The sequence below is a fragment of the Eublepharis macularius genome, chromosome 15 (assembly GCF_028583425.1).
Source record: "Eublepharis macularius isolate TG4126 chromosome 15, MPM_Emac_v1.0, whole genome shotgun sequence".
Classification (NCBI taxonomy): domain Eukaryota; kingdom Metazoa; phylum Chordata; class Lepidosauria; order Squamata; family Eublepharidae; genus Eublepharis; species Eublepharis macularius.
In genome coordinates this window covers 49041924-49069582 of record NC_072804.1, presented here as the reverse complement: position 1 = coordinate 49069582, position 27659 = coordinate 49041924, and the positions used below count along the sequence as shown (strand labels likewise).

The 27659-nt window shown below is 46.6% G+C and overlaps 1 protein-coding gene across 1 annotated transcript in view; it reads right to left on the bottom strand.

Moving 5' to 3' along the window:
- KCNN4 (potassium calcium-activated channel subfamily N member 4) overlaps nucleotides 1–27659 on the bottom strand; it is a 36239-nt gene that overhangs the window by 2704 nt on the left and 5876 nt on the right. The window contains exons 2-8 of the mRNA XM_055000086.1: nucleotides 14659–14754; nucleotides 8911–9320; nucleotides 7335–7470; nucleotides 5083–5193; nucleotides 3149–3267; nucleotides 1493–1562; nucleotides 461–633 (exon numbers count right to left, since the gene is read on the bottom strand). Of these exons, the coding sequence (XP_054856061.1) occupies nucleotides 481–633; nucleotides 1493–1562; nucleotides 3149–3267; nucleotides 5083–5193; nucleotides 7335–7470; nucleotides 8911–9320; nucleotides 14659–14754 (1095 nt within the window). The 3' untranslated portion in view covers nucleotides 461–480. The remainder of the gene's footprint in view (nucleotides 1–460; nucleotides 634–1492; nucleotides 1563–3148; nucleotides 3268–5082; nucleotides 5194–7334; nucleotides 7471–8910; nucleotides 9321–14658; nucleotides 14755–27659) is intronic.

Here is a 27659-nt window from a genome sequence, read left to right as displayed (position 1 = left end):
GCTGAACGGGGCAGACGGAGTGGGATGGATCTGGAAGTTCTTTAAAAACATGGCTAAGGTGAAAAGTTTGTTCCAGTGTCTGGGAAATGAGAAAACTCCTGGCACCTTCTTGATTCTTCATCTCCTGCAGCCAGTGCAGTGGTATGGGTAAGGCGTCTGATTGAGATCCTGGGAGCCCCAGATTCCAATCCCTACTTTCCCAAGGAAGCTTACTGGGTGACTGTGAGCCCAAGTAACCTACCACACAGGGTTGTTGTAAGAAAACAGGGGAGACTGGTATTGTAAGCTGCTTTACATCCCCACAGGGGAGAGAAAAGCAGAGTAAATAAATGCATCTTCCACCTCTGTGTCCCCTAATTTCTCTCTTCCTTGCACATGCTTTACCCACTAAGGCACAAAAGTAGTCAATTTGGGCAACTGCATCAATTCAGGAGTTCGCAATGCCCTGCCTTGTCTGTACCTGGTTGGCTGTGCCGGAGGTCAGAGGTCTTGCTGTTGCTGCTTAGACTCCACCAGGGCCGAGAGCAGCTTCATGGCCTCATCCAGTTTGCCGTCCAAGGCCTCGATCCGCTTCTCCAGCTCCCGGTGAGAGTTGCTGAGGTTGGCGCTGAGGTCATACATGATCATTTGCATCTGCCGAGGAAGGGCACGGTTGGGTATCTGAAGAAGTGAGCTGTGGCTCACGAAAGCTCCTACCCTACCACAAATTTTGTTAGTCTTACAGGTGCTACTGGAGTTGTGCTGTTTTCTACTGCTACAGATGAGCCGGTTAACTTTGAATCTGGTGTTTCTGTTGCCTTCAAGGTGGCCTGTAGGTGGCGCTATGAACTTGGAAAGGGGCTGAAAGGAGCCGATCCTATAGCCCAGGGGTCCCCAAACCCCGGGCCGCGGACTGGTACCGGTCCATGGCCTGTTAGCAACCAGCAGCATAGTCTGGTCTACTCTATGGCAGTGCCGGCGAAGTGGCAGGAAGACGAGCGGTGAGGCAGCCCGCTTCCGCGCCTGCCACACCACAGCATCATTATATAATGTAATAATAATAATGTAATAATAGAAATAAAGTGCACAATTGTATCATCCCGAAACCACCACCCCACCCCCGGTCGGTGGAAAAATTGTCTTCCACAAAACCGGTCCCTGGTGCCAAAAAGGTTGGAGATCACCGCTGTAGCCAAAGCCGGCCACAAAGGTCCTTATTCTCTCGAGAGTGGTGCTTGGGGCTTAGCTACATTGCCAGTATACACTATTTTTGATCCCCGTTCAGTTGTCATGGTCTTTGCCCAAGGAGCTGGGGAATTACAAAAATGAATACTGCGGAACGCTGAGAGTTCTGCCGAAAAAAGCGCCACCTCCAAAGAAGATCAGTGGCATCGGGGTGCAGTGAACGGGCAAATGTTTGTTATTCTAAAACCTTAATTGTCATAAAAGACTTCTGGTTCCCGTGTAAATGCTCCACCCTCTGGGCAAAACTGTCCCTAGCAGACCAACTCACCTTCGAAACATCCACCATTGTGTTAACTTGATCGCGGATCTTCCGGTGTTTCACCCGCATATGCCGGAACCTGCAAGGAGGATAGGGTTAGACCCCCTGATAATGCTTCCTCTTTCAAAAAATTTGCAACAAAAGTGGAGATGAATAGTTAAAGCATGTAACGCTGTCACCCACGCACTTTCCTCAGGAAACACGGAGAACTTCAGTTCGGGGAGTACACTTGCTATATTTAAACAGATTTCAGCAAACATTTCATTGTACTGAGAATAGCAACCGGAGCGTATATCCAAGGTCTTTGTTAATTAATCGCTAATAATTTCCATGCCGTACTGTTTACTAGCAAAGTTTAATCTCTATCTTGCTTGGAAAGCCACATTTTCCCAATAAGCATGCTATGAAAAGAGGCAGGGGAGGGCGATCCATCCCTTTGCCACCCTTTGATCCCACTGTGATTGAATCTGTATTCAAAGATCTCAGGGAGAATTTCAAGGACGTCTCCCTCCCTTTCAGCCATTTCCTTGGAAAATAACTCGTCCCCGTGCATTTCATCTTCTCTCCTAGATAGTCAAGTCAAGTTTATTATTACAGTCTGCGACCAGTACATTTAAAACCATTTGCAAATCAGTTTAAAAACAGTTGAGACTGGATACAGGAGAAGGACGATGAATAAATATAAGAGTAGAAAAATAAGATCATCATAAATTAGTTGTTTAAAAGGTTAAAATACATTCAGTCTGCCTTATGCGATTTACGTTGCTTGTAGACCTGGGCACAGAATCTTGCTACCTGACGTGTTGTCTGGTGATTCCGATCAGACAAAAGATAATCAAGTTTGATTTTATTTGAGCTTCCAGGGAATCTTTCTACTAATGGACTGACGGTTTCCACTCTGATTTTACTGTGACTTGGGCAGTTGAAGAAGATGAGCTCCATTGAGTCAATTTCTCTTAGGGGACAGGAGCACAGCCTAAGAGAGTAAGGGACAGCTTTAAACTTTCCTTCCAGAACGGCAGAGGATAAAATCGAACCCTCTCCTAGATATTAGTGAAGATACTCCAGAACCAGGTATTCTTAGGTTCAGCCACATCCCTTAAAATCCAGATTAACCATTTGCCTGTAGGTGTCACACCAACAGCAGCTAACATTGACAAAATATTAGAATGTCACTTTTAAGTTTTAGCCAGAAGTGGAGTCGACACATCAAAAACGTCTATTTTTCTGCATACCCCACCTTGTAGTCTCGCAGGGGTTCCAGGCAAGCAGAACAGTTATGCCACAAGCAAGCCCTGCACCAGTTCTATACATACTGCAGGGGTCTGAGCCAGCTTTGTGTGGTTAAGAGCAGCAGGACTCTAATCTGGAGAGCCAGATTTGATTCCCCACTCCTCCACTTGAAGCCAGCTGGGTGACCTTGGGTCAGTCACAGCTCTCAGAGTTCTCTCAACCCCACCCACCTCACAGGGTGATTGTCGTGAGGATAATGATAACACAGTTTGTAAACCGCTCTGAGTTGGGGCTAAGTTGTCCTGAAGGGTGGTATATAAATCAAAAGTTGTTGTTAATCTCCTTGCCCTAAACCACCAGACCTTCCCAGGGCATGGAAATGGACTCAGGTATCCAGCCTGCACTCCACGGGGTAGCAGGGATGCAACTTACATGTGGATGGCCGATAGCAGCTTCCGATGGTGCTGGCGTGCTCTTCGTCCGTCCTTCCTTTTCGTGTGCTTGTATAGCAACCAAGCCTCCTGCAGCACATTGGCAGCCGAACATTTCATCTGGAAGTGAACATAAGAAGGGCCCTGCTGGGTCAGACCAGGTGCCCATCTAGTCCAGCGTGCCATTTCACACAGCAGCCAACCAGTTGTCCCAGAGGGCCAAATGCATAAGGCAAGAGGCCCTCCCCTAATGCTGCCCCTTTGCTCTCATATGCAGATGTTTGCTGCCTCTATATATGGAGGCTCGCTTTGGTTGCCATGGCTAGCAGCCACTGATGGATCTCCTCTACAGTAGCCAACCAGTGGGAGACGAGGGGGGAAGGACATAGGGTGCAGCTCTCAGGGACGTCATGATGTGATGTCACTTTGGGGAAACCCAATAGAGGGGCTGTATTGGGCTTGGCGCATTAACATTCTGCCTGCTCCCCAGAAGGTAAGCAAAATGCCCCAGACTTCCAGCTCACACCCTAGAGAACATACCTGGATTGTCCATCCAGGAAGCCCAAACTACATAATAAAACAATGTGGTCTCATATGGTGATAGAAAAAAGGAGGGACACAAGGATATGGTGAATTTCTCGGGGAGCCACCTCCCAGCAACAGCAGATTGAGGCATTACCAGCTAAGGCTGTGAAACAACACCGGAAAACACTGAAGATCTCCTGTAGTTTTTACCACTTGCTAAAGAGACTAGGCAAAAAATGAAGGACCGCGCCTTTTCTGCAGCCACACCAAAAACCCCCAGCCCTATCCGTGTGCCCAGTTCTCTGAGCTGGGCAGAGAAAGCAGAGAGTGGATAAATGCCACCGCTGAGCTTTCAGTTTAGAGCCAGTTTGGTGTAGTGGTTAAGACTGTGGGGCTCTTAATCTGGAGAGCTGGGTTTGATTCCCTGCTCCTCCACTTGAAACCAGCTGGGTGACCTTGGGCCAGTCACAGCTTCCAGGAGCTCTCTCAGCCACACCCACCTCACAGGGTGATTGTTGTTGTGGGGATAATGATAACATATTGTCGAAGGCTTTCATGGCCGGAGAACGGTGGTTGTTGTGGGTTTTCCGGGCTGTATTGCCGTGGTCTTGGCATTGTAGTTCCTGACGTTTCGCCAGCAGCTGTGGCTGGCATCTTCAGAGGTGTAGCACCAAAAGACAGAGATCTCTCAGTGTCAAACTGTTTGACAGTTTGACACTGACAGTTTGACACTGAGAGATCTCTGTCTTTCAGTGCTGTATCACTGAAGATGCCAATCACAGCTGCTGGCGAAACATCAGGAACTACAATGCCAAGACCACGGCAATACAGCCCGGAAAACCCACAACACCCAATGATAACATACTTTGTAAACCACTCTGGGTGGGTGTTAAGTCGTCCTGAAGGGAGGTATATAAATCAAATGTTATGTTATTATTAGAAGGGCATTAAAGGGTCTTTTTTCCATGGCTGTTACATAGCAAGAAAATATAGGGGTCTACAAAAAAAACCCAAACCAATTGAGCATAGGAAATTTATACCAGGTCAATAGAAAAGAGTCCAGTAGCACCTTTAAGACTAACCAACTTTACTGTAGCATAAGCTTTCGAGAACCACAGTTCTCTTCGTCAGATGCATCTGATGAAGAGAGCTGTGGTTCTCGAAAGCTTATGCTTCAGTAAAGTTGGTTAGTCTTAAAGGTGCTACTGGGCTCTTTTCTATTTTGCTACTGCAGACTAACACGGCTAACTCCTCTGGATCTTATACCAGGTCAGGTCAGTGTCCCATCTAACTTGGAATAGTCTCAAGGCAGAAGACCAAGTTCCTTGCAGCAGGCAGAACTTGCATTCTGCCATGAAGATAGCAGAAGACAACTCTGATCATGACAGAGAAGGTTGTTGGTCTGGTTACCTCTTTGGTGCACTGTATGTCCATCATGAAATTGTGAACGTGCTTCTCCGCCCGGCTGAACTCCAGCTTATCCGCCGCAACAGCCACCAGGAGCGCCGTGCAGCCCACCCCCTGCAAACCAAGGAGAAGGTCGAGTGAGGAAACAAACACTGAGTGGTGAACAGAGAGCCACACTTTCCCATCTCTTCTTGGAGTCTACAGATTTGGGACAAACCTCTGTGCTTTTATTTATTTTGTTAGCCCCCTCTTTCAGTTCAAAGTTTTCAAAGCAGCTAACAAAAGTAAGTTTTAAAAAAATCGATTTCCGACAATGAAACCCCTTTAAGGAAATTTAAAAGCACAAGAAAAAGGATTGCAATACTTGAGCATCCCCTGGGCAAAGAGGTGGAAGGTGACGGAGATGGGACAGCATCCAAGATTGAATGAATTCGTGTCCCAGAATTCTCTCTCAATTTTGATGCTGAATAGTCTCTAGATATTGTTAATATACATATATTTTATTCCAGCATGTGAAACTTGCTTTCCTGGTTTGACTGCAATATTTGCTATTTGACAGTGAAGTAGTTAACACATCATTGCTTAATAGCTGAAAACATTTGATTATGACATGTGATGAAATTTGAATCTGACAGCTTCTCCTATTTTATAATCCTCAGCTGCTTCCTCAATGCTTTTATTGTATTTTACACGTATGTACATTTGTGTGTGTGTGTTATGTACCGTCAAGTCACTATATATCCTAAGCTGCCTTGGGTACTTCTCGAAACACCTTTGAAATAAATTTTAATTAATTTAATAAAATCAAGATAAAACGTTGAAATAAATCGAGAGGCACCAACATGACTAAACTCTGAACATTCCCAATGTTGATGATATTACAAATTCAAATTTCCAGGTCATTCAAAATGTGACAAAGTTGTGCTTGGCTAGTTCGGGCCCTGTTTCAAATCCTATCTCTTGCTGGAGGAGTTCCCAACACTACCTTGACAAATGCCAAGAGATTTGGGGGGGGGGCAGTGCTTGGGGAGAGCAAAGTTTGGGAAAGATGTCATGTCACTTCCAGGAGACGTTCTAGGCTGCTTTCCCTAATCTCTACGTGGAAATTCCTAGTGTCACTATATGGAGGCCATTTTTTTCTCCCACTCTTTAATTCCTTGGGGGTGAGAAATTAGGAAAGGGGGCATGCTAATTCCTGCTCCAGCCAGGTAAATAAAAGGTCTACTTCCACGTGACAGGTTTTCTCAGTGGTTGCCCCAGGCTCTGGAATCAGTGTCTTGAGAAATCCACCTTGGCACCGTCACCAGAGAGCTGTCGTAACACCATGAGAAAAGGTATCTCTCAACTTATTCCAACATTTATTTGTGTATCTTGATTTTTTAAAAATCTGCCCCTGTGCTTCAAGAAGTACCTTTCAGTTGGCTTTTCATAGCTAAATTCTAATTCTCCTGGCTTGCTTTGTATTTTATGTTCCGCGTAGCTGTTGGGTTTCAGTTTTATTGTGTTTAGTTCCGCCCCCCTCCAAGCTAGGGAGCTAAGCAGGGTTTGCCATGGTCAGTACTTGGATGGGGGAGCACTGAGAAAGACTAGGGTTGCTACATGAAGGAAGATCCAGAGGAGTTAGCCGTGTTAGTCCGTAATTGCAAAATAGTAGAGAGAGCTTTCGAGAACCACAGCTCTCTTCGTCAGATGCATGGAGGGTGTCATGCCTTCTTTGCATCTGACGAAGAGAGCTGTGGTTCTCGAAAGCTTATGCTACAATAAAGTTGGTTAGTCTGAAAGGTGCTACTGGACTCTTTACAATTTTACATGGAGGAAGGCACTGGCAAACCACCTCTGCTTCTCCTTTGCCTTGAACACCCCATGGATGGCATCACCATGAATCGATTGCAACTCGACAGCCCATTATCCATTCATTAGTTTGTTTTTATGATTTTACTGACATTTTAAAATGTGTTTTCTCATGGCATGTCACTTTGGAATGGACTGTACATGCCATAAACAAATCAAAATCAACTTGGTGCTTGAGCCGGCATTCCTTTTTGTCCATAGACTGCATACATTAGGGTAGCCAGTCCTCCGGTAGAGAATCCCTGTCTCCACCTCTTGTTTCCAGCAATTCCTAGAGAGGCATGAGTCTGTGACATCACTTCCGGGTTTGTTCTTTGTCAACAGTTGCCCCTCTCCCCCAAACTGGTCTCCTGCTGGGTTCTAACCTGGATCTGGCAACCCAAGCACACATGAAAGGCACTTACCATAACGCCAGTGAACAGACACACAACCTTGCCGCACACTGTCACTGGCACCACATCCCCATAGCCGATGGTGAGGAACGTGATGGGAATCAGCCAAACTGTTTTGCCCAGGTAGTCTCCGCTTTCCATGTGCTGTCTGTCAGTGAGAAATGAGTACCTCGTTCAAGCAACAGTGAGAAGAGAGGGTGGGACACTGCTAGCCATAATGGGTCATTTGGCAACTCTGTCAGCCAAGCTTTACATAAGCCAGGATTCGAACCTAGGTCTCCCAGATCTTAGTCTGACACTCTAACCACTACATCACACTGATTCTCCCAGGCTGACTGCTAGAGTTTGCAGGCCAAAGATCTGCATCTGATGAAACAAGTTTGTGGCCCACACAACCTGCCACAAAACAGTCATCGTAGAGGAGTCACCGTCTTAGTCTATCTCAGCAAAACCAAAGAGCAGGCCAGAGGGATCCTTAAAGACTAGTAAAAGAGATTCCAGCACGAGCTTTCATGAGTCAGTCTCGCTTCATCAGATGCATCAAGCTCTGACTCACAGAAAGCTCATCCTGGAATAAATATTATTAGTCTTTAAAGTGCCACTGGACTTCTCCTTTGTTTCACAACAAACGATACGTCTTTAAAGAAGCCACAGGACTCACTGTCACTGTTTTCTGCTTCCTTGCTTGGTGTCTGGAGAAGGGAGCTTTGACTCTCAGAATCCTGAAAAATTTGTTGGTCTCCAAGGTGACACTGGATTCAAATCCTGCTGTTCTACTGCAGACCAAGACAGCTACCTACCTAAAACTTACTTCCCGTGATCCCTTTGGGAGTCGTACAGTGACTTAACACCAAAGGAGGACCATGAACGAGGGCTTCCAACCCCCAGGCATGGCCTGGAGTTCCCAGAATTACAACTGGTTTAAAGACTACATGTATCAGTTCACCCAGAGAAAACGGCTGCTTAGAAAGGTAGAATCTGTGGTTTCATCTCCGCTGAGCTCTCTATCCTCCTCAACCCCCCCTTTCCCAAACCAGAGCTGGCATTGGCAACCGTGCCATGAACTGTTGCTCAGAAGGGTAGATTTCTAAATGTGCGGCTCAGCATACAGAGGTAAGGAAACTCGCCAAGATTCCTTCCTCTCTTTGACTGTTAAAAGTGCCCCTTTTAACCTTGGCCATTTCCACACATCCTTAAATGGACGACCCACTCACAGAATGCTGGTGGCTTTCCCCCTTCACTCCAGACGTTTCCGTTTCCAAAACGGTTGCAGGCTGTTTGGCTTCTGTTTTGTCAGCATCTTTTCGGGGACTGTGGGAAAGTGCGTTCCCAGAAAAGGTGCCAAAAAAATGGAAGCCGAACAGCCTGCAACCATTTTGAAAACAGAGACGTCAAGGGGAAAAGCCAGCAGCATTCAGTGAATTGGCTGTCCCTTTAAGGATGTGTGGGAAAAGCCCTTGTCACCCTCTGCCAAGACAGGAACTTCTGGGCTTCACCCTGAAGACCCCAAGGCCTTCCCAACTTCACCACTTTCACAAGCAGACTGGCAAGTGTTCCCCCGGCACCAGGGAGGGAGTCAGCCTCTCACCTTTCACAGACAGACAGGACCCAAAAAGCAATGATCCAAAGTCCCATGGCGAAGATCAGCAGCACCCGCCCCGGCTGGCTGTTGACCATCACCCTCAACACGAAGGGATACTGGAAATGGATCTTGTTGAGGGACCCGATGCTGCGGTACGAGGCATCGCCCAGCACGCTGCTCCGCAACAGCACGGCCCGAGGCACCAGGTACAGCCGGAGGAACATGAGCAGTGACAGAAACATGTCGGCGTCGGAGAGGAACACAAACGTCTTTGTGGGTTTGGGGTCCAGGCAGGGGAAGTCTCCCACAGGAAAGGGGTGAAAGGAGCAGACCAGGAGCTCGAGCCCCAGGAGACCCAGCTTGGAGGCACTAACTGCAATCTGCCAGTCGCGCAGGGAGTTGTCCAGCATGAAGAGCTACAAAACAGATGACAGAAAACAACCTATCTTATCCACGGGCATGGGCTAATATAACCCGTAGTCCAGAACTGTGTGTACAAGAATACAAGCAACTCATTTTCCAGGTTCAGGGTAGGAAACTGCAGATGTGAAGGAGGACAAAGGAAGCTCTCAAATATTCCACCACCCACGGCCACTGACCTGCTCCTGCTTGTTCCCATGTCTCGTTTTACCCATTTCCCACTCCGCACCTACATCTCCAACCCCCAGCTTCTTCCCCACTTTGCATCCCCAAACCCCCAACCTCTTGCCGTCAAGAGACACATTGCCTCCCCCTCCCATTTGGCAGCTCAGAGCCAAGCTACAAGTGACGCCTGACACAGGTTGGACACTTGTCAGCTTCCCTCAAGTTTTGATGGGAAATGTAGGCGTCCTGGTTTTACAGCTTGGCTCTCCATTACAGCTGCAAGACCAGGAAGCCTACATTTCCCATCAAAACTTGAGGGAAGCTGACAAGTGTCCAACCTGTGTCAGGCGTCACTTGTAGCTTGGCTCTCAGTTGTAAGAGGGAAGTCCAAGGGGGAGGCAATTTATTTCCAGTGTTTTGCCTCCCTCCTCAACCTAGGGACAGGCCACAGAAGTAGGGAGGAAGCAGTGTGCCTTCTTTATTTATTTATACCCAGCTTCTCACCCCAATGAGAACGAAAAGTGGATTACAATGTTTCTTCTCCCTTCCTACATTTTATCCTCACCCCATGAGATAGGTTAGGCTGACAGGGAGAGTAACTGGCCGAAGCACCCCTGGCAGAGTGAGGATTTGAACTCGGGACTTTCAATGCTTAGATGGACATTCTAACACTACACCACGCTGGATCTTGGCCCATTGCCCTACCACGAAGTCAACAGGCAAACCCTAGGGAAACCATTTTCTCTCACTGATTCTTCTCCCATCAGCATGTGGACCTACTTCGTAAGATTGTTGTAAGAAGGCGTTGCTTTCTATATAAATACAAGAAGGTGTTGCCCTTTCTATACAAATACCGATTGTGCCAATTATACATTTTCAGGATGAGCTTGGAGGCATCTTTCCTCTCTTGCTCTCTCTCTCTCTCTTCTTTTTTTTACGTTCAAAGCAAACACAACCCCAAATATAGGAACTGTTATCCTGTTGCTTAATTACTTTTGGATGTCTGAGTCCCTGTGGGTGTGCAATGGTTGGGGAGGCATTTTGGCAGCTCAGGTATCGTTGAGAGCTTTTTGTGCCGCTGGGCGTGCCCGCCTGTGGGTGACTCAAGCAGACAGTATCTCCAGACACACAGCAGGCCGATAATACCTATGGAATTTCCGTCTCACTACAAAAAGACCCGATGCTTCTAAAGAGGAACCGCTGGTGCATTTGAGTAACAAACTTAACATTAGGACCGTATATCATCCATCTGGTAACCTCAGTTGCTTTGCCTATGCAAAAGCTCGGCGATAACTTTATTTTTTAAATTTAATACCTTTTTATCCATTCATTCCTCCGTGAAGCTCAAGATGTCTTCCCTCTTTTCCCCTTCCTCCATTTTATCCTTACAACATCAACCCTGTGAGATAGCTTAAACTAGGAGATGGCCCAAGGTCACCCAGTTGGCTTCTACTGCAGAGTGGGGATTTGAACTTGGTTCTCCCAGATTCTAATCTGACCCTCTAGCCACCCCCCTCCCCCCCCACACACACACCAGTCTTTATTGGTGATATCGCCTGATTTGATTTTTCAGTACCTGGCTGACGTTGCAACACATTATGTATTTTATATTTGCACACCTCTACACTTAAAAGTAATTTGGTCAACTGATCTGATTTTAAAAAACTCTAGATTGATCTTCAAGGATGCCACCTATGAAACTGAGTGTCAGACTTTCTTAAAATAACAAATGTTATTTTGAATACTAGCGCTTACAAAATCTATGGGGTGACAGCCCCCATCTTAGAAAAGGTGTCTCTGTCTCTTTCCTATCTCTCTGTTTCACACACAGGACAAGAGGATCTTACTGCAACGTCCATGTGTATTATCTGGAAACAAGCATTTTCCTACTTAAGTAACAATGTCTTTCCCTGACCCGGATAGCCCAGGTGAGCCTGATCTCATCAGATCTCAGGGCCAAGCTACAAGTGATGAATGACACAGGCTGGACACTTGTCAGATTCCCTCAAGTTTTGATGGGAAATGTAGGCATCCCGGTCTTGCAGCTTGGCTCTCCAACTGCTGTCCAATGGACTTTTCAACTGTCACTTGTCCAACATTCCACCAAGCTGCCTACATTTCCCATCAGAACTTGAGGGAAGCTGACAAGTGTCCAAGCTGTGTCATTCATCACTTGTAGTTTGGCCCTCAGAAGCTAAGCAGGGTTGGCCTTGGTTAGTAGTTGGATGGGAGACCTCCAACGAAGAACAGGGTTGCAGAGGCAAACCATCTCCGTTAGTCTTTTGCCTTGAAAACCCCAGCAGGGTTTGCTATAAATCAGCTATGACTTGATAGCACTCTCCACCACAACCAGCAGTGTCCTAGCTGGCTTGTATGTGTTTTGTAAAGTTTATTAGGTGGGATATATATTCCTCAGCTAATTTCAGGCAAATTTATGCAGTTTTAATCAATTTATGGATTAGTAGTTTAAAAACCCCATACAAATGACTCGAGATAATTGGCAATTTCTGAGTAAATGGGCAGCCTAAGATTTATTTCATCCAGAGAAAGCCTGTCTGAACATCTGACGGCTAATTCTGACATCTGATATATTGTTTTTTAAAACCTATACTTGACTGTTTTTGTTGTGTTGCACTAAAGAAAATCCAAAGCAGAAGCACCAGAAAGCAGTTTTTACAACAACAACAACAAAATTGAAAAGGGAGGTCTAAGCAGGCCTGAACAATTGACCCACAAATCACATCTCTGCATCCACCACCAACCACAACTTGGCAGAAGCTGGTTGAAAGCCGTCATGACTCAGTCAGGATTCAGGAAACGCCTCTCGTTCAAATCAGCCGCTCAGATCAAACGGCCCGGAGGAAAGAAAAGAAAACCCGCCTGATGTATATTTTCCGAATGTCACTGACTGGCTTGTGCTTCAAACGGAGGCAGAGTGTGGTTAGCCTATATGGGAGAGTTCTGGGCTCGCATCCCAGACCCTGAATGTACAAGTCCCAACTTCCCACCCGCTCTTTCCATTTGCCTGTTTTCCTTCGAAACCTAGCAGCAATACATTATTTGGGGGCATTTTATGGAAGGAGAACGCCTTATTATATGCTTTAAATCCAGATGAGTATGTAGATGATTATGTATGTTGCTAGCACTGGATTGGTAAATTCTTGGAGATCTGGGGGGAAAGCTGGGGAGAATCATAGGTTTGGAAGGGATCTCTGGGGTCATCTAGTCCAACCCCCTGCACAATGCAGGAAATTCACAAATACCCCCCCCCAACTGCCCCAGTGACCCTTGCTCCATGCCCAGAAGAAGGTAAAACACCTCCAAGATCCCTAGCCAAACCAGCCTGTGGAAAACCACCACCCGACCCCAAGGTGGCGATTGGCACCACCCTGGGCATGTAAGAAGGGCCACGAAAACCAAACACTGGTGCAACCCCTTCCGCCCTCCCCCTCATGGTCTGCCCAGAATCAGCATTGCTGTCATATGAGTTTGGGGAGGCGAGAGACCTCAATGGGATACAGAGTCCACCCTCTAAAGCAGCATTTTCTCCAGGAGAACTGATACCTATACTTTAGAGATCCGTTGTAATTCCTGGAGATCCCCAGGCAGTTCTATGTGAAGATCCCCAGCAGTGGATGTAAGGTTGCCAGCCTCCAGGTGGTAGCTGGAGATCTCCCAGAATTACAACTGATCTCCAGTCAACAGACATCAGTTTCCTGGAGAAAATGGCTGCTTCGGAGGGTGGACTCTCCGACGTCAATCCCTCCCGAGTCCCTCCTCTCCCTAAACCCCACCTTTTCCAGGCTTCACCAAAATCTTCAGGAATTTCCCAAACTGAAGCTAGCAACCTAGAACTAGGGTAGGCAGGCCAATAAGAGAACACTGCTTAGGACTCAGTTTTTGGGCTGCAGCTGGAAGAAAGATCTCATACTTTTGACTGCAAGGAGAATCTGAGTCTCAGTGAGAAAGGCGGACTATAAATAACGTAAATAAATAAAACTGCTCAGGTTCCCACTCTGATCTTTTAATTTGGCACAGTCTCCAGGAATTTCCAAAGCTGAAATTGGCAACCCAACCCCAGTGGCCGAATTCAGAAGTAATAACCATTCAGTATCATAGATAACAGCTACTGGTAGAATTCTCCTCCATGACAATTTAACGAGCATATTGATTATTTCATGCTATCCTAGTCGTGAACGGTTCATGTGAAATCTACGGTTATCTGCTGAGATTTCATTTCGAAGAAATAACTCACAGCAACTAGCTCCATAACCCCGTCTCCACTATTATAGGTCAAGCTCCTTAAATTGTGAAACCAAACATCCAATAACCTTATCCTGAACTAACTGCCTTTTGCTAAAAGCTCGGGCACAAGAGGATTTGATTCGGGCCTCTGGTCCGGGCTGGTGGTTTGAGATACAACGGCCACACAACGGCCCCAGCCTGCCCTCATTTAACAAGCTCAGTACCTATTGATTTCTCACTGTATGCTCATTGTTGCTATATATCAAATGTCACCTGATCCTAGAATGCACCATCCAAAAACATGCCTACTTGGTTGCTAGAATACTTCCTTTCATATCTAAGTCAAGCAGGTCTGCTAAATTTCTGTGGGCAAGATCAGACTTATAGAGCCCTGGAGCACTCCCCAATTTGTTGTGCAAAGAGGGAACACCCTTCTCTCTCCTCCCCACCACAAGACCCTCTTGCTGACATCACATTTCACATAGGCACATATAATTCAACCCTTGCAAACTGGATCTATGCAAGTTGGATCCTTGCAATGAGGAGTCACACTGCTGGGCAGCTCTGAAAACGATGACCTGCTCCCGCCTGTCCTTTAATGAAGAACAGTGGCCACCAAACACAGCCAGTGTGGTGTAGTGGTTAGGGTGTCGGACTTTGATGTGGGAGACACTGGTTCAAATCGCCACTCTGCCATGGAAGCTCATTGGATGAACTTGGGCCAATCACACACTCTTGGCCTAAACTACATCACAGGGCTGTTGTGAGGATAAAATACAGGACAGGAGAAGGAGGTAAGCTGCTTTGAGTCCCCATTGTTGAGGAAGGTGGAGTATCAATGAAGAAGGGAAGGTACATGGATGGATGATTGGCAGCTTTCCACCTTTTGCTCTCAGCCATCAGAGGAACATCAGAGTTACCTACCTGGATCTCTTTGATATGAAAGGCCAGGATAAGAATCAGCAGTCCAGCTGTGGATAGAGTGATAAGGCACTTCACCATGAAGGAATAGGCAAACCACTGCAAGAGAGACAAGACAGGGAAGAGAGATGAGTGAGGGAGAGGCTCCACCGCTCGGGCCATCTCTTAGGCCTGCCATTCCATTCTTCCAGCCTCTGGCTTGACTACGGCATCCCTTGGCCACGGCTCTATCCACATCCTCAAAGATGCGAGTGCAGAGGTGTCATCTTATCTCAAGAAACTCTCAGGGATAGGACTTTCTTCTGAAAAAGCATTCATGTCATCATCAGCTCTCTGGATTCTTGGTATAATGGGTAAGACTGTGTACTAGGAAGTCTGGAATTCCAGTTTCATTACAGGTGTGCCATAATCTTTCTCGGTGACATTAGAGTTACCTACCCTACCCTAACTTGCATCTGATGAAGAGAGCTGTGGTTCTCGAAAGCTTATGCTACAATAAAGCTGGTTAGTCTTAAAGGTGCTACTGGGCAGATTCCAGGTGACTAACCTGAAGGCGCTGCATGCTGCCATGTTCCGGATCGCGACAGGGAAAATGCGAAATATCGCGCCAAACTCGCGCGAGAAAATGCGATATTTCGCGTTTTCCCCATCGTGATCTGGAACATGGCGGCATGCAGCGCCTTCAGGTTAGTCATCTGGAATCGGCCCTGGACTCTTTACTATTTTGCAAATACAGACTAACACGGCTAACTCCTCTGGATCTACCCTAACCAGCCACCACTCTCCATGCGAGTGCAGAAACGAATAAAGCTGTTATAGGGAACTGTGCAACTGAAAAGCTTTGGGCACGTGAAAGCACAATCCTAAATATTGCTAAATATGTTTTATTATTTAGAACAAAGAGTGCATTCAGGAAAGTTACAGCTGGCATCGCTGAGGCATGTCGTGAAATAAACAATGCGCCCAGCAAGGCTGCACATATGCTGTGCTGCAAAATTGAAAACGCTGATCTTAATCAATCCAAATTCTGCACTAAGGGTGGAGTGGAAGCCGGGGGGGGATTTTTATTAGGACATCTTATTCGGGCATCTCTTTGGCATTGCCCTGGTACATTTAAGCATACCTTCAAATGACATCCATAAGGACTAGAAACGCAAAGGGTTTTTTAAAATGCAGTTCTCAAGGATGGTGAATTTGGCATCCAATGCTACCATTAAGTACTATTCATACTGATATACATACAAATGGGGAAAATCTAGAAACAGCACTCAAGGATTCTTCAGGGGTTTTTAACTTGCTCTGTGATTTTAAAAGATTCAAAGGAGAAATGGAGGAAGGGCAGAAGATAAGATAGAGGTGGGATCTAAGCGATTAGCCTTCCAAAGATAAGGTCACCAAACACAAAAGGATTGTTGAAGCAAGTTGGAAAGAAAAGCCTTATGACTGTTTCTTTGTCTGGATGTTGGCAAAGTCACATCAACAAACTAGACCTGATGATAAGTTAAACTTCTGACACCTCCCCAAGTCTCAGTTTCAACCACGGGCCACATGATGTCCAAATAACACTTTTTTCCTTATTAAAGGTCAAAAATGACATATTATGCGGAAGATCCGCAACCGAGTCTTTTGGCTGTATTTGTATAATTTGTAAGGCTGTAACGCAGCCACGACTGAATACGATTAAAACCAGAAAGCTCAGGGTGTGGAGGGAGTTAATTTTGGGTCCCAGATTGCCGTTTTCGAAATCTCTCCGTACCCCCCCATCTGAAAAACAGGCGTGTGGGGGAAACCAGAGATGTTCTGTATGTGACCTTACTTAGGAGTGCAAACGCTAGGTTGGGAAATTCCTGGAGATTTGGGGGTGGAGCCTAGGAAGGTGGAATTTCAGGAGTGGGAAAAGCTCAGCGGGGATCATAGAATCCATCATAGAATCCATCTTCTGAATCATCCATTTTCTCCAGGGGAACTGATCTCTGTAGCCTGAAAATCCCTGGAAGTACTGGGGAAATCCAGGCTCCACCTGGAGGATGGCAACTCTAGCATCGTAGCAGGTAACTTACTGCCAAGCATCTTTGTTTTGGACTTAATCGATCAACAATAGCTATTTGGCTATAAAGCTGTTGTGGTGTAGTGGTCAGTGGTGTAGCATAGAGGGGCAAGGGAGGACAGCCTGCACTCCGCAGGAGGCCACCCACGGCACCCTGGCTGCCTGCCGCACCAAAGGGATGGCCGTCCTGCAGCTGAGAAGCATGCAAAGCTGGCGGCGGCATGGACAGCTCCCGAGGAGGACTGCCTGATGGGGGCAGGGAGGCAAGCGGCCTGGACTGTGGAAGCACTCCCACACCCTACGTGATGACATCACTTCCAGTGACATCATCGCACAGTCCTGGGAGTGAGCACATGCTTTGCATGTGCATGTGTGGAGCCTGGGAATTGCTTCGGGCACTCCAAAACCACGCTACGCCGCTGGTAGTGGTGTTATACAAGATTGTGGGAGAACCAGGTTGAATCTCCAGCATGCCGCAGAAGTTTGCAAGGCGGCCCAGGTGGCCCTCTCTCTCAGCCTAGGACAAGTACAAGTACTTATGAGTAAATTCACTCCTGGAAGAAGTCGTCATGGTGTAGAGGTTGGAGTAAGATCTGGAAGACCCAGGTTTGAATCCCTCCTCTGCAATGGAAACTGGTTGGGTAACTTTGGGCCAGTCACACACTATCCATATAACCTACTTTGCAGGGTTCTTGTGAGGATAAAATGGAGGAGAACAATGTAAGCTGTTTTGGGTCTCCACTGGGGACAAGAATAAGGTATAAATGAAATAAAGGGTGATGAGGACTGCTGGCTTAGAGGATGAGCATCAAAGTGGACCACTTCCAGCACCCAAAGCACTTTTCAGTAGAGGTGTGTCTAATGAAAAACAAACCAAAAATACACACAGAAATCGCTGGTTCAGCTCATTAAAGCAACTTCTGGAACGGTGGAACAAAATCGAGAAACGACGTTTTAACAACTCTGCCCACCCCCGCCGAAAATCTTGTGTGTTTCGTTTTGGTTCTTACCTGCACAGCAGTCGCACAGGTAGGCCAGGCAGCGTTCTCTTACATTATCTTGTTGTAACCTTCATAACAGCCTGATAAAGCAGGCCTGTATTTGCGAGGCTGAAGTCTGGAGAGAACAGCTTGCCCAACACAATCCCTTAGAGAGAGGATTGCGTAGAGACATCTTATACAAGTAGGATCAAGCGAAAGATCTTACCCTTGGTCTCCCATTGTGGATACACATGGACTGCTGGGGAGACAGAGTACACTTGAATATGAGGCTGCACAGAAAGTAAGGGCCAAGCTACAAGTGACAAATGACACTTGAAGGGCAAGTGTATTTCTCCCTGTTCACTTGCCCTCCACTCAATCCACTTGCCAGGCAAGTGTCTTTCGTCATGTGTAGCTTGGCCCTATGTCACTTGAGCGTCCCTGTGTAAGATGTCTTGTGTAGAAAGACACTGTGTGGCAGGGGTCCAATTTGAACCTGGAATCTCCCAGGTCACAGTAGGAGAAATTATGCAGAATTTGGACACATTCACAAATAAGTCTTTCAATGCCTGCAAGTCATGGAAGAGTAATGGAACCTCCATGTCCAAAAGCAGCATGACTGACAGCCAGATCTTGGAGAGAAACCATAGAAGAAAGGCTGTTACACCTCACTTGGTAGCTTTCTTAAGGCTGTCAGAAGCGGCGAGCTGTAGCCGATTCTTTATTTTAATGGTTTGACCCAATGGGATGATTCTTGACTTCTTAAACACTGGCTAATCTGTGTTAAGCAATCCAGAATACGCAACCTCATTTGTTCATATAGCTCCCTAAGAATTCTTTGGCTCTACAAACCACATTGCCTTCAACTGAGTCAGCCAACTGGTTTACAAAAGACAATATTGACTGCTCCAACCGGCAGCGACTCTCCAAGCTGTTCACATCACCTCCTCCTCTCTCATCTTTTGAACTGGAGATACCCAGGATTTGAACCTGGAGGTAAAGGTAAAGCACCGAGTCCTTACTGACCCATGGCAACGTTTTCTTGGCGTCCTTGCTGATGCATTGCGACGTTTTCTTGGCAGACTTTGTTATGGGGTGGTTTGCCATTGCCTCCCCCAGTCATCTACACTTTACCCCCAGGAAACTGGGTACTCATTTTACCGACCTCAGAAGGATGGAAGGCTGAGTCAACCTTGAGCTGGCTACCTGAACCTGGCTTCCACCGGGATCGAACTCAGGTTGAGAGCAGAGCTTGGACTGAAATACTGCAGCTTACCACTCTGCGCCACAGGACCTGAACCTGTGAACCTGGAACATGCATGCAAATCAAAGGCTCTACCACCAAGCCATGGCCCCTCCCTAATTCCTGGTCATTCACCAGCCCGGACATCCTATTTGTAATGCACAATGCAGACACGTGAGACATTTAAATGATTTCCTTTGCTTCAGGGTGAACAGAAGGAGTTAAACTCTGGTGTATGGGAGAGCAGGTGAAGTGTGTGACCAAAGCCCCACGACAACAATAGTATCATTGTGGGTTTGTTTCAGGCAACAGTATTCACCCAGGTAACTGGCTGCCACCTGAAGCAGGTGGCGTCTAAAGAGAACTGAGCAAATCCGGGAGGGGCTACCCCCTACACATTCAGTGAAGGGGAACTGCGGCTTCTGTTTTTGCAAGAGTTCTTTATTTCATTGTGTATTTATGTTTTAAATCCCCCTCTTCCTCTAAGGAGGTCCAGCTGTTACATGCGGTCTTCCCTCCTGCACTTTATCCACACAACAACCTTGTGAGGTTGTATAGGCTAAGAGAGAGCGACTGCCCCAAACTGCCCCATGAGCAGTGATTCGAACCTGGATCTTCCAACACTCCATTACACTGTCTAGATCCCATCCTGGAAGGAAATCTTTGCTTTCCTGCAAAGAGGTGACATTTCTGGAGTTTGGCACCTTGACGTGGCTTTTGAAAGGCAGCCAAGATGGGCCGGGAGACTCCTTGGACAAACATTTTCACAACGGGGAAAGAGCTTGAAATGGGACCACAGTCATATGGCGGGATACAGAGGGCATCCAAGAGCTAAGGGTTTGGGGCGGGGTGGGGTGGGGAGGAGATGCATTGATTCTCATACTCTGCAATGCTCCTTTGGAAAGCCAAACTATCCAAGCTTAATTTTGTTTTCCATTGTGCTTTTTTTGCTAAGTTGCCCGTAGCTTTCCTGGAGAATTGATTGTGATGACATTCTCTGTCGTTCTTATATAAATCTCTCATTGCTTAGCTCAGGTGCCCTAAATCGTTAGAAGCTGGACATTTTAATATCTGAAGGGACAAGATTTGTAGAGCAACGTGTACAGATTGGCAAATTTGCAACCACTGCGCAAAAGAAGTGGCTTCTGAATCATAGGAAGTCAGTCAGTAGAAGTCATTGTGGTATCTTAGCTCCTCAAGTGGTAGAGGGGCAAAAGATCACCCCTAAAGGGGCTTTTTTGGAGAGGAGAGACCAGCTTATCTGCATACAAATTCTGAAGCAGGAGTTGCAGAGGGAAATGATCCTGGTTGTATATCCGAGCAACAGCTTGAAACATCCAAAGTTGAGAAGTGGTCCCTTGAAAGGAACTGGTACAAGATGCTCTGTGCCTTTAACAGCCGTGGAGCAGGCAGGAATACAACAGGTATAGCCTCCCCCCAGCAAGGCGGTACAGTGGCAAGTGCCGATTTCTTCTTAACTCTCCCTCCACCCTGAAGATGAGGCAGAATGCAGCAGAAATGCTGGCTCCCACATGAAGCGACCTTTTACTGAATCTGACTATTGGTCTAACTAGGTCAGTGTTGTCTACTCTGACTGGCAGTGGCTCTTCAATAGAGGCATTTCACATACCCCATCAACTAATTCCTTTACCTGGAGATGCTGAGAATTGAACCTGAGACCTTCTGCATGCAAAGGAGATGTTCTACCACTGGGCCAGGGACCCTTTCCTGAACAACAACACATAAAGCTGACTTATCCTGGTGCATCCAGAGCAGAATTGCCTACTCTGACTGGAAGCAGCTCTCCAAGGTCTCAGGTCGGGATCTTTCACATCTCCTATTACCTGGCCCATTTCACTGGAGATGTTGGGGTCTTTTGCATGTCAAGCAGAAGCACCAATCTATGGCCTCTCCGTGGCTCAGACCGACCCCAAAACATCAAATCTCTTCCACAGTTTGGAAGGGAAAGGTTAAGATTTGCCTCTTGACTCGCTTTCCTCCCCTGCCACATTCTACCCATCACACTACCAAATCTTTGCAAATTCTCCACCAAGACCATTGCCACTAACCACCAGGGCTTTTTTTCAGCTGGAACGCCGTGGAACGGAGTTCCAGCACCTCTTGAAAATGGTCACATGGTCGGTGGCCCCGCCCCCTGATCTCCAGATAGAGGGGAGTTTAGATTGTGGTGGCGCGGAGGGCAATCTAACTCCCCTCTGTCTAGAGATCAGGGGGTGGGGCCACCGGCCATGTGATCATTTTCACCGAGGGTGTTTTAAACTTTAAAAAACTCTCTCCTTGTTCCAGCTGACACAAAGTGATATTGTTGTACGGTCCTGAATTTCACCACCTCTTTTCCTAGAAAAAAAAGCCTTGCTAACCACTAGTCTCTGCTCTCTTCCCTGTGCTCAGAACAAACCCCAGGTACCTCTAGGCACCTTGCCCTTGCCGCCGCCCTCCCCCCCCCCCGCAGCAGTTCTCACTGCCAATGCTTGTTGCATTGTTAGAAAGAGCTGCATGACACCTGACCCATCCAGATTAATATTTATCCTGTCCCAGGTCCCAGGATTGCTTCTCCACCTCCAGCTCTTCAGCTCTGGCCATGAAGGGAGCGATTGTGTCCAGAACAATCACAGAAGGATCTTTGGCTTGCACATTAGACCTGGAGGGGTGTGTGTTTGTGCCCGAAACGGTCGGATAAGGAAGCAGAAAGCGGAAGAGAAAACACAGAGCAAGGAGAGATGCCAAGACCTGGTGCCTCAGTTTTCCTTCGGTGCTTTGTACCACAGGGGCAAAATTATAGCAGCAAACTTTCTAAAAGACCCTTTTTTCTGATCCCTGTTCCTAACATATTTTTCAGAGGACTTAGCCGTGTTAGTCTGTAGACACAAAATAGTACAGATTCCAGTAGCACCTTTAAGACTAACCCACTTTACTGTAGCATAAGCTTTCGAGAACCACAGTTCTCTTCATTAAATGCATCTGATGAAGAGAGCTGTGGTTCTCGAAAGCTTATGCTACATTAAAGTGGGTTAGTCTTAAAGGTGCTTTATTATTCCTAACAAAAACTCTGTTTCCTCCTGTTTTGCTTTTTAGGAGGGGGTCCGTTGAAAAACTGTGTACACACAGAATTCTTTGGCTTACATAGATAGGGGGTGGACATTTGTATACTGCACATGCATGTAAACATGTGCCGATAGAAACTCGTGCATAAGAGCATCTGTGCAATGCATTTTGCACGGCAGCCATCCAGAGGAACCTGGCAAGCCCCCCCCCCATGATATGAATACAACAGCCCTCTTCTACCACTTGCTCCTCTTGTCCCCGGTGTTGAACATATGGACTGAATCAGGGCATAGGATTTTTCTCGCATTACAGATGCTTATTTTCTGCACTTCACACCCCTGCTCTGTCAAACTAACTACAACATGTATTATAACTAGCTTCCTGACACTTTAATTTATAATACCCCTCCCACCCTCTGCCTGGATTATAAGCTTCCTTTTTCCACTCTTCGTATCTGACGAAGGGAGCTCTGACACTTGAACGCTCATATCCTGGAAATCTAGTTTGGGTCTTTAAGGTGTTACTAGACATATAGCTGGCTTATACTGAAATCAGTTTCCCATTCATCATCCATTTATGTAAATGGGGCCTTTTGCTAAATACTATTATCTTGGTTTTGTCATAATTGACTTTCATTACATTATCTTTACAACAGAGGCCAAATTGTTTTAAAAACCTTTGAAGGCCAACTTGTGAATGGCATACAAGTAATGTGTTATCACCATAAAGGAGTAATGAAATGGCTTTGTCTCTAAGCCTAACAGTAAAATACCGTGTATCTGACAAATATTTGACTGTGTCATTTATGCATAAATTGAAAAGCAAGGGTGCCAGGATACAACACCTTTTGAAGTTGGAATTGAATTGGCCAGTTGGCCAGAATAACGTTATAACGTGATGCCATATAAAGAACGTGTCTGTATTTGTGATTGGGATTCCATTGAAGACTTAGGCCACGTGGTCTTTTATTGCCCAAGATCTGCATTGGCACATGAAGGATATCTTGAAGATATTTTATTACAGTATCCTGGGAGAATGGATAATGATAGATTAACGATACTAAAAGTAAATGGACGACGCTACAAATGGCAAAGTTAGTTGCAAAGGTGATAAAGGCCTTATCAAAACCATCTACTGCTGTTGTGTCTGATGGATAAACTTAACTATTTTGCTGACTACCTGAAGGAATTGCTCAAATTGATGCCGGTTTTAGTTTAAACTTGTGATTTTAATGACTGTTATAAAATTGTAAGGTGTATTCGAGTTTTTACTGTTACTGTGATTGTTGTATTATAATCCTAATGTTGATGTAATTGCTACGGCTGTGAGCTATCACAATAAAGACGATGATGAAACTGAAATCAGACCATTGTTCCATCAAGTTGCTCTCCAGGGTCTCAGGCAGAGGTCTTCCAGATTACCTGGAGATGCTGGAGAATGAACCTTGCACCTTCTCCTCCCTGTCCTCAGGCTGCAAGGAAAACTGCCTCTGAAGCTGGAAGACCCATTTACCCATCATGGTGAATAGCTGCCGATAGACCTCTCTCCTCCAAGAATTGGCTCAAACTTATCTAAGCCAGCAGCTTTTAGACTCGATGTAGTGAATGCCACACACCAATTCATTGCACCTGAGCCTTACGCCTGGCCACAGAGCAAAGGTTTCTGTGTTTGAGTGACAGCTCTGTCACAGTCCATGCAACAAGCCCCATTGTCTACATTCTCTTAACTATTCTTAGAAAACGGCCGTGTTCAGTTTACTAAACACGCCCTGCTCCAGAAGGGCTGTTGAGGAATGAATGAATGTTGGTGAAGAACAGCCGTTAACCGTGAATGGCTGGGCGGTGCTCCGGAAGATGTTTCTTGGTATAACCACAGGGATGGCACAAATATTCCGATTTTCATTGGTGAGATGTAAGATGGGATGCAAGAGCTTGGGACAAATATTAGGGTCACCATCTTTTTTAACAGCCACTGCAGTTCTGCTGTTTCACAGCCCAGCACACACACATTAAAAGGATCCAGAGGAGTTAGCCATGTTAGTCTGTAGTTGCAAAATAGTAAAGGGCCCAGTAACACCTTTAAGACTAACCAACTTTATTGTAGCGTAAGCTTTTGAGAACCACAGTTCTCTTTGTCCGATGCATGCATCAGACGAAGAGAGCTGTGGCTCTTGAAAGCTTACTCTACAATAAAGTTGGTTAGTCTTAAAGGTGCTACTGGACTCTTTACATTAAAAGGAGAGGCTCTACCTGTCATGCCATCTCCATGCCAAGAATAGCTGCACCAATGACACGTCTTTCCTTATTGCATCTATATACCATCTTCCTCCAAAATGAGGGCTCAGTGACAGCGTGGGTAATGGCAAAGTAGCACTGCTAGTGAAAAAAGTAAAACCTGCCATCTGCTACATTAGAGGAGGGTTGGGCTATCCTTGTACCCTAGGAAGAATACTGCCAGGGGTGGGGGACACTTTTAAAATAGCAGATGGATGAGGTTAGGTTTGCCCTAACACCTGGCTTGTGCAAGAAAGGGCATGGTTTTCAAATGCTCTCCCCCCATGTATGTGTGTGTTAGAGGGGAAAGAATTCTCGGCCAGTTTCACAACTTTGAGTGGCAGATAGATTCTCAGCACAAAGATTGACTTTGCAAGCCTCTTTTGATTTTATCTGTCGCCTCCTTCATTGCTTCGGTTCCACTCCATTTCCACTGAAGCACTCCCAAAGGCTCGCTGCTTGGCTGAAATCTCCTAAGTCAACAGGGTTCACAAAGGCAAGGTCAGGTCTGCAAGGACAGGCTGAGATGCAAGCTTAGAGCAGCTGCAGAATCTAGGTTTGCCAACTCCAGGCTGGAGAATTCCTGGAGATTTGAGGGCAGACCCTGGGAAGGGTGGTGTTTGGGAAAGAGAGCGAGCTCAGCAGGGTATAATGTTATCGAGTCCCCTCCTCCAAAGCTTCTGTTTTCTCCAGGGAGGCTGGAGCCTGGAGAACCAATGTAATTCCAGGAGAACTCCAGGCCCCTCCTGGAGGTTAGCAACTAACCTGTTTTGCAAAGTCAAATTTTATCTATATACTGTGAATATGCACCCATTTGAGCACTGTAAGAGGGTAGGGAAATTAGCTACACAGTATGCAAAATGGGGAGATGGTTCTTCCAGATTATAGACAGGGAGAGATATTTTTGAACAAGCACCATCATTAAATTGCCTGATGGTGCCATTTGAATGGGATTTACTTCCAGAGGGTGGCGAACGTACAACAGAGGTTGCTTGTAGCTGCCAGCAAATTAATCTACCACATTGAGTTTTGCAAGGACGCTCCCCCCAAATTAAGTTCCCAGCCTTTCCTGACTCTGTGCTCTTTGCCTATGCTCCCCTCTTCCTCTCTCTCTGGCTTTCCCCTCCAACGTGCTCCCGGGCCTGGAACAAACGCAAAAGGAGACCCAGAACGGATCCAAGGTCTGTTTGCAGGCGGAGGACCGGGAAGAATTCCTCATCTACCAGAGGAAGCGTGCTGTGGAGCGCCGTGCCCTTCGGAGATGGGGCCGTGTTCACAAGAAGGGCAAGTGCCAAGTCTGAAATCAGGAGCAAATGGGGGGGGGGAGAGCAACAAGGCGGGAGGGAGACGAGACTGCATGCCAGGACTCCTGGGTTCTTTGCTTTGGCGCCAAGAGTTTGTGCAATCCCTGAGCTTCAGCACAAAAGGCTGCTTTCTCTCCCTACCCCCTTCAGCCTCTAACACACAAGGAAGTGCATGCAAGATGCTTCCTCAAAACACTCTGAGGGCTGTACAAGATTTCACATCAAAAGTGGAGATTAATCCCCACCAGCGTGTCCCTCAAAGAGGAGACGCATGCACGGCGGCGGTCACACTTCTGTCTCATGCATGTCACAGACCTTCTGGAGACGGGACTGGGTCACTTCTATGCAAGGCTGGCCCAAGAGTTCTGGGTGGCTGCCCTAGGTGGTGAACTATGACTTTGGTTCCTCCCCTCCACCCCCGCTTCAACATACATGTGCAAACATAACAAAACATCGACTGTCTTGCTCCAAGGGCTGCAATCCTGAGCATATGAACACAGTGGGACTTGCGTCTGAGTCGGCATGGTAGAGGCACATAAGAGGAACACTCTGGCGCTTTCTCTGACCTGTGCCCTGGAATACTGGGGCTGACCGTGGCCCAGTTCTTTTGACCCCCGCCCCCAGCTCCAGCACCCTAGGCAATTGCCTAGCTTTGCCTACTGGTCAGGCCAATCCCATGAGTATATTCTGTTCTGAGAACCAGTTTGGTGTAGTGGTTAAGAGCGCAGGACTCTAATCTGGAGAACCGGGTTTGATTCCCCACTCCTCCCCTTGAAGCCAACTAGGTGACCTTGGGTCAGTCACAGCTCTCTCAGAGCTCTCTCAGCCCCACCCACCTCACAGGGTGTTTTGTTGTGGGGATAATAATGACATAATTTGTAAACTGCTCTGAGTGGGTGTTACGTCATCCTGAAGAGCGGTATATAAATCGAATGTTATCATTATCATTATCATTATCATTATCATTCTGTACAGCGAAGAAGAAGGGGGGGAGGCGCACCAAGGCAAAAACAAAACAGGAGCAGCAAATAGTGCAAAGGGAAGAATTCTTTAATTGTGAGTCCTTCCTTTTGCACCATTTGTTATTCCTTCTTCATGTTCTGGCACATTGCCAAGGCTAAAGAAATGTGGGTACATTGTCCTGGCGGTTTACTTGTCATTGATTAGTGATCTTCCAATGATCTCCTTGATATGATCAACCACCTGTTGGAGTTAATAGGGCACAACACATATTTATCATGAACATACAGCTTTGAATTGACCACTGGGTTTCTCAGAGTCGATGTTAACATGTGCCAAGTTAATACCCGCACTAAGGGAAGACAGGCACAGATTCCCGGACCATTCTGGGAGAGGGTTTGGGAGGAACTTGGCAATCACCCGTACCTCTGAGAAAACCCACATCCCACATTGAACAGTGCTGGTCAACAGGCTGTTTCCTGCAATAAGCCAAAGGCCTGAAACTTGTCATCAGTGGGCCCCTGCCATTCCCTGAACTTCAACAATGTCATAGAACGTCCACAAACATTCCAACTGCAGAGGAGGAAGAGTCAGTTATGGAATGTTGACAATCAGTGCTCAAGGTGAGTTTTCCCTTCACCAGCCCCCACACCAACCCACATTTTACGGAGCAGAAAGCCCATGGAAAGATCCAACCCTCAAATCTCTAGAGTCAGGTTAACTGCTACAAATTTATGACTTTCAGGATTTAAAAAAAAATGAGAATGGAGTTGTCCATTCAGCCCTGTCCTCCACCCTCAAATATGCACATATTATCCCTGTAATTCCCTGATGTCCTTCACCCGGCAGGTCTCTACTTGCTGCAAGAGGAATGTGTGATAATGAACATTAGGGCAGGGCAGGCATATCAGACAGAGACTTGTATTCTCCTTCTGCGGGACAATAAAAAAATTTGTTGGAGATGCAGTCTTCAAGGTTGGACACAACAAATACAGTAACTAGGGGACAGGATCGTGGAAGGGGGGAAAACACAAAAAGGCTGCACACCAGAGTTGAAAAAAAATTGGCGAAGGGGAGAAATCCTCCCGCAAACTCTCCTAAAAGGAGTTCACTTCATGAGTGTACAGTCAT